General features: G+C 23.6%; 4 protein-coding genes across 4 annotated transcripts; 1 reads left to right on the top strand and 3 right to left on the bottom strand.

Moving 5' to 3' along the window:
- Positions 1-31: 31 nt before the first annotated feature.
- On the bottom strand, positions 32-1627 carry ENU1_158560 (protein kinase domain containing protein; the record flags this gene model as incomplete). The annotated part of the gene is made up of 1 exon (XM_008860786.1): positions 32-1627. A coding segment is annotated over one exon (1596 nt), but the record flags the coding sequence as incomplete, so codon positions are not given.
- Positions 1628-3915: 2288 nt separating this feature from the next.
- On the top strand, positions 3916-4263 carry ENU1_158550 (hypothetical protein; the record flags this gene model as incomplete). Its single annotated transcript, XM_008860785.1, has 1 exon — positions 3916-4263. One exon carries the CDS (start codon positions 3916-3918, stop codon positions 4261-4263), a length of 348 nt encoding a protein of 115 aa, XP_008859007.1.
- Positions 4264-4640: 377 nt separating this feature from the next.
- ENU1_158540 (hypothetical protein) lies at positions 4641-5606 on the bottom strand (the record flags this gene model as incomplete). The annotated part of the gene is made up of 1 exon (XM_008860784.1): positions 4641-5606. The coding sequence occupies one exon, from the start codon at positions 5604-5606 to the stop codon at positions 4641-4643; it is 966 nt and encodes a 321-aa protein (XP_008859006.1).
- A 31-nt stretch (positions 5607-5637) lies between these two features.
- Positions 5638-6745, bottom strand: ENU1_158530 (TBC domain containing protein; the record flags this gene model as incomplete). Its single annotated transcript, XM_008860783.1, has 1 exon — positions 5638-6745. One exon carries the CDS (start codon positions 6743-6745, stop codon positions 5687-5689), a length of 1059 nt encoding a protein of 352 aa, XP_008859005.1. The 3' UTR covers positions 5638-5686.
- Positions 6746-7462: the final 717 nt, after the last annotated feature.

Here is a 7462-nt window from a genome sequence, read left to right as displayed (position 1 = left end):
TTCCAATCATCAATATAAAAATAATCCAAACACTTCCAATAATAATTAATAATATATGCCACCAAAATATACCAGTCTCTTTACAACTTAATGGATCATTTGGGTCAGTTGTAAACCCATCATTACACTCACAAAAATCATTACAATTAAGTCCCCCATCACATTCCTCAAATTCATTTTTTTGTTGATTGCCACAAGTTTTTAATTTACACATCTTATCTTGAGTAAGCTCATAACCATCTTCACATTCACAATTCAGCAAACAATGTTTATTATTTCTATTACAACTGCCTATACCTAAATTTAAACATTCTTTACTAATACAATAATGGTCTTGATAACTATATCCTTCTTTACACTTACAATGTTTATCACAGCCAGGAGTTCCTAAATAACAAGGATTTTCTTGAGTAGTATTAAATTTACCATCATAATAACACAACCTACTACAATCTTCAAAACCATATCCTTCATTACAAACACATTTAAACTCAGAAATAACACATTGACCATACCCATTATCTTGATTACATTTGTTAACACATGATGTTTGAATTCTTAGAGTTAATGGATCATTTTCAATTGACATAAAAAAATGTCTTAATTCTTCTTTTTCTGAATATACTTTGAATAAAACACCGAATGAAGAACCTTCAGTTGTAGTTAAACCACCTTTTTTACCAATATGAAGTTGTTTACAAGAAAAGGTATTAATATCAATTTCTTCAACATAATGAAAAGAACTAGATAACTTAGTATCAAGAATAAGAGTATGATATGGGACTGTTTTTACAGAGAAAAATATACCTTTTCTTATTATTGGAGAACATTTCATTTGATAAATAACAATATCTTTTTCACCAACAACCATTGTTTGTGGTTTACCAAATGAAGTATAATTATCAGTGTAATCAATAAAATCAATATAGTCATTTCCATCAATGACTAATGAACTATGAAATATATCTGAATCTATAGATGCCTTTGCATTGAATGAAATAGTATAATTGACCCCGTTTAATAATCCAATAAATAGAATAAATGTATTTGAATTTAAAAAAACTGAAAATGGTTCATCATTTGAAACAATTGATGAAGCTAAACAATTCATTTGTCCATTAACAATATTACTGACTTGCATTGAAATTTCCTTATTTACAATTTGTTGATTTGAATTAAGTATTTTAATATTATAAATATTCATTTGAGCACCTTCAGTAAGAGTAATTGAAGTCCACTTTCCAAATAGATAGTCATTAATTTGTGATGTATTAATACAAGGTGGAATAGAAGGTGTTACTTCAGACATATCAAATGAAAAAAATTTCTCAGAGAAGTCTAAAGTACATTCACTAGAATTTACTGGCATTCTATTAAACTCTTTTCCTTGAATTTTATTAGAAATATCAATACATTGGTCTTCAATATTTAAATAAACTGGGTTTGTTAATTGGTCAACCTTTTTTGATGAAATGTAATAATCACATTTTTCACAACTATCATCATTATCATCATATCCTATTTTACATGTTATACACACTTCAGTTTCACATTGACCACATCCAACATTGTTACAAAATGTAGAAAAACATAAAGTAATTATGTTCAACAATAGTAATGTCTTCATTACTATTTTTTTAGTTTAAAAAAGCATTGTTTTTTAGTAAGTGATGGATTTTGTTTATTATCTAAAAATATTTATCTTTTCGTAGCAAAAATTTTTCAATTGACTTTTTTAAAGTTTTTTCCTGGTATAATTTTGTTTTTGAGCAAAAAAAATGATTTTCGAAAAGTGAAATTGTTTTGATAAACTAAAAAAAAGAATTAAATAGAAGAATATTAAGAAAAACTATTTTTAATAAAAAATACTAAAAAAAGAAGAAGAGACTCATTTCTTTTTTTTTATTCAATTTTAAAATAACATCCACATTATTACTTATGAATTAACTTTTCTTTTGTTAAAATTTGTTATTTTTTTTAAACAAATAATGATAAAAATAACTAAGAGTAATTAAATTTATCATATTAACTCAACAAATATAAGAAAATTAATGATAGTATTATAAACAATTAACTCTTATAGTTTGTATAATTGTGTATGAGTCAATATTAGTTATAAAATGTTTGAACCACAACTAATGAAAGGATTTAAAAAAAAAGTTAGTTTAAAAGAAGAAAAGTTATTCCAAAAAAAATAAAAATTAATACCCAATGTTCTATTTCAAATGAAAGTAACTCAAATACTTTTTTTCAATAACTTTCATACAATACTATTTCATAACTATGAACCATATAAATTCTGTATTAATTAGATCAATGACAATTCCTCTTATTTTCACTAACTAATTACTTCTTAATTCAATCTTCTCTTGTATATTTTCAATATATATGTAATTAATATGTTTACTTAACTAAAATAGATTTAAATAATGATATGGGTAACCATCACTGGCATTTGTGTCTTATTTATATTTTGATACACTTAATTAAATATTTTTTTTTCAAATTAACCTTTCTTCCTGTTGGACTATGTCTCTATATTTTTTTAATGTTTATATCCAACCCATTTCTTGTCTTTAAATCATTCATATTAAATAATTTTGATTTTCAATCAAACTGTACTTATTCTTTTAAGAACGTCATATATAATATTCAATTATTAGATAAAAAAAATTAAATAATATTAAGTCTCTTTGAAGTATTTTAGTGTTGGATTTACTGTTTTTTTATTCAACCAATATCTAACAGAATTTATATCCATTCTACATTATCATTATTTTAACACTAGACAATATCTTATATCACCATTCTATTTCTAATAATTATGTCTCAGTGAATTATAAATTATTTTAATGTTAAAAAATGACTTTATATATTATTTAATATGCATTTATTCTATTTTAATTTTTCTTCAGTCTTATTCTTGATACTTCTTGTGAACAAGTTCATAATTACATTCAGAAGATATTATTTAAATAGTTCTTGTATTTTGTTATACTATTCTTTGAGTATAAAAATAATTCTTCTTTAAGCTCCTTTTTCTCTCTTTTGACACATTGTTGTCTATCTTTTTATTCTTTATTCTTTTAATATCTTTAATATTATCTTTTTTTTGGTAACATATTGTTGTTTTCCATATGTTATTCTTTTATATTCCTTACCTTCATTATTATATACCTATCACTTTATTTTTCAATTATTACTTCTTTCATTATTTCATCAATTCATTTGTATAAACCCAAAGCAAATAAAATTATTACAAATTTTGTTCAGATTTTATTGAAATGAAGAAAAAAGGAGAGTTGGAGTGTTGACTTGGTTAAAGAATAAAAATAATTCAAAAGAACAAGAAATATTAATACAACAAAGTTATTGGTACTTCCTAATTTTCAAAAATAAGAACAAATCAATGAAAAAAAATTATAACTGATTGGTTATCGATTTTTTGTTATAAAAAGAAATATTTAAAAAGTTAGAAAAATCTTTAAAACAGCATTTATGAAAATAGTTGAATTTCCCCTATTTCCAGAAGTTCATCCAAATAAATATCCACAGCCATCAAGAGACTTAACACTTTATTACAAAGAAAAAAGAAATAAGTGTATAGATAAGTATCATAACAAAGTAAAAAATATTGAATTACTACTAAAACAATGTGAGAAAAATCATTTTGAAATTAAACAATCAATAAAATATGGTACATGTAGATCATGTCATGAACATGGAATATTTGGTAAATTGTGTGAATGTTGTAAAGAAAAAACATGTTTTAAATGTTTAAAAGAAATTTCAATTGAAGTTCAAAAAGAAAAAGAAGAAGAAATTCAAGGTAAAGAAAAAATAAGTTTGTTTATACAATAATTATGAATAAAAGTATTTAATTACAAAATAGAACTTATTTTATGTAAGAATTGTATGGCAGTATTTGATTCAATGAAAGAAAGAAAGTTACTTATTCAAGTTCTTTCACAAAATCATTATAATATACAATTAAGAGATGATGTAGTTAACGCTGCTCAAAAAACCATTACAGTTAAAAAGATGTTAAATAATGCACATGATAAAAATGAAATAATTGAATTATGTCATAATGGTTTAAAAACAATAAAAGAAATGCAAAGACTAATTGATAAAATAAAAAATGAAAATCATCAATTTGATTCAAAATCTGATGCAGTTATTGCATCAAATATTTTAAGAGCACTTTCTTATTTTAATGGAACATTTGGATTTTATTTAATTGGAGAAATTGAAGTTTGTTAGAATATTATATTCTAAACAATATTTAATAATGAACTAAAATAATGAATTGATAGAAAACTGAAAAAAGAATGAACAAACCATTACCATTACCAATTATTAATTCAATAAATTGTAGTGTTGTTCCAATAAATGGTGGAATAATTAAAATTAAAGGTATTGGAATTGCATCAGGAATTGAAGCATTTTGTAAACAAAAGAAAATTAAAAGTGAATTTATTAATGGAGATTTATGTCTTTCAATTCCACCAACTACTTTTCAAGAAATTGGACAAAGTGTTAGATTAGAATTACTTACTTCAGATAAAAGAAAAATTCCACTTCCTGGAGATATTATTTACTGTGATTATTAGCAAAAGAAAAATATGATAAATTGAAATTTAATTAAAAACTTCTTCCATTCTCATAAAGTTTCCATTATCATTATATGGCATCCAAAACATTTGTTTAATTCTTCCTAATGAAGAAACAACAGCACTTTTTCCTAAGAGTGGCATTAATTTATCACTAAGTATAATATCAACATCAGTAATAGTTCTATAACAAAGCATTCTTATATCAATAGAATCTCTATCCAATGTTATTTTGTTATACATTACAGAATCTATACAATTTTGTGTTTCTACTTTTAATTCAAAAATTTCATTAAGTATTTGAGGAGGAACATTAAATAATAATTGTTGAACTTTTTCAACTAATTCCATTGCTTTTCCCATAACTTTTCTAATTTTTGAATTAAATTCATAAATATTATCATTTGTAATAATAAATGGATCAGGAATTTTAATTATCCCATTCATTGGATTAATATATTCTTCAACTGTAATTTGAAAATCAGAAGGAGCTTGAAGAAGTGCAGTTGAAATTATACGTACATTTTGTAACCAACGTTTTCCAATTTCATCTTCTATTATTTCAGTTTGTAAAGCAGAATTTTGAATATCTCTTAAAGAGTTTTGTGATAAAATTGTTTTATATTGTTGATAGTAATTTATTGGTTTTGGGAGATAAAGATATAATAATGATGTTGGGATTTTAAAGAATGTAACAACAATTGGGTCAAGAAAAGTCATAGTTGATGTTAGTAATGAGTGACAATAAAGAGTTAAATCATATCTTCTCTCTGCTAACATTTCTTCACTATGAACTAATAATTTACCAGGAAATTCAGGAAAATCATCTTCATCATATCTTTCACATAATAATTCAAATAATTTTAAAAAATCACTATATCTTCTTTTTCCCGCATTCCAATGAACATAACCACACCATTTTAAATCCACTTCATAGGTATTTGCAATAGGAATTAAATTAATTTCCATATTGATATTAATTGATCTTAACATAATAATTATTTATTTTAAAGATCGTTTCAGATTTTTTTGACAAAAAGATTGAAATCTTAACTAAAAAAAATAAATGAGTATTACATCAAATGAGAATTAGAATATAATTCTCTATATAAATGAGCCTGCGAAATAAAAGTATCCATTTCTTCATTACTCCAATTACTTGTTGGTAAATTTTGAAGAAAAATTATTGCTTCTCCAAAGTCTTTTTGTTGAAGTTCTGATGAATATTTATTTATTAATGCTACACATAAGAAAAGGGGAAGTTCAGCAAAACCTTTTTGATCAGAAATAAGTGTATCAAATAAACGTATTCCTTGTTCTGGAGAAAATTCTCTTAATAAAAAACAATTAAACCACCGAAAAGCATAATTTAAAGTATGAACATCAATAGCTTCAAGATGATTTGATAAAGAAGGATTAATTTTTTTAATAAGTAATTCTAATTGTTTTAAAAGTTCAAATATTCGAGGTTGTTGACAAGTATAAAATGTTTGGACACTTTCTAATACAATTGTTAATGAATCAAAAGCATCAGCTTCTTGTTCAAGAGTTGGTTTAATATATTTATTCTCTTTTTTATCATAATACACTCTAATAATTGGAATAAGAATATCATGAATACCTTGTACATATCCACTTGCTGGATGACGAGCTGCCCATAAAGAAAGAATTCTTTTCATTGATTCTCTAACGTCATTTAAATCTTCAGAAATTCTGAGTAAATCCTTTGATATTTGTTCTACGTTTCGTTCTTCACCAAACTTTGTTTGAATAAATTCATATTTCTCAATTCTTTTACTAATAAAATTTTCCTTTTTACTTTGATCTAAAGGATGACATTGTAATAATATTTTCCATACTTCTCTTCTATATTCTGAAGGACATCCTACCCAACAAATATCTTTTAATTGTTTAATATCAATATATTCTTTTGAAAGTATTTTTTCTAGTTTTATTAACGTTGGTGATTTACTTATTTCTTGTTCTTTTTTCTCTTCTTTTTTTATTATTTCTTTTGATTCTATTTCTTCTTCTTCTTTATTTTCTTCTTCATTTGTATATCCAACAATACTATTATATAAGGCAATAATACTTCTTGCTCCTCGAATAGCATCTTCCGTTAAAATATCCATTAATTTTTTTAGTTTATTCATTTTCAAAAAGTTTTTCTTCTATATAACATTTTATAATCATTTTTGTTTTTTGTTTTTTTATGAAAATATATCCAAATAACATTATTATTTTTTCTTTGATGATGATTCAAATTACAATAAAATAAAAATTAGTTAATAAAGTGTTAAATAGATTTTTCATTTATTCTTCCTAGTTTAGGTGAGACTAATTCCTTCGCTGTTTAAAAAAAGAGTAATATTTTTGTTTAACTTATCATTAAGGTTTTTCTAGGAGTATAAGAAAAATCACTTCTTTGTTTTATTTCTTCCTATTATTAAGGCTTTCTCAAACCTTTTCACTTATTCCTTCTTTTTTTTAATCTTTTGTTTATTCTTTGATTTAATTTTAAACAATTTCTTTTTCCTTATTTTATGAAAGAGAGAAGGAAACATTTCATTACCATTATATTTATTATGTTAATTTTCTTTTAGTCTTAACCACACTTTAATTAACAACAGAATGATTAAAAAAAGAAAAACTGTCAAATAAGTAATTAATATCAAAAGAATAAATACAAAATAATTATAAAAAAAATACAGAACTTAAATTTTTATAATAACCATAAAAATAATAAAACCATTTTTATTCTAAAAAAGCAAAACCAAATTTATTTCAATGGGACAAATTTGGAAGAGTGAGTAGCTCCTACACCTGGTCTACCATGGGTAACTGGTTTA

This window comes from Entamoeba nuttalli, assembly GCF_000257125.1.
Source record: "Entamoeba nuttalli P19 unplaced genomic scaffold asmbl_6687, whole genome shotgun sequence".
NCBI classification, from domain to species: domain Eukaryota; phylum Evosea; order Mastigamoebida; family Endamoebidae; genus Entamoeba; species Entamoeba nuttalli.
This window is presented reverse-complemented; position numbering and strand designations above follow the sequence as displayed.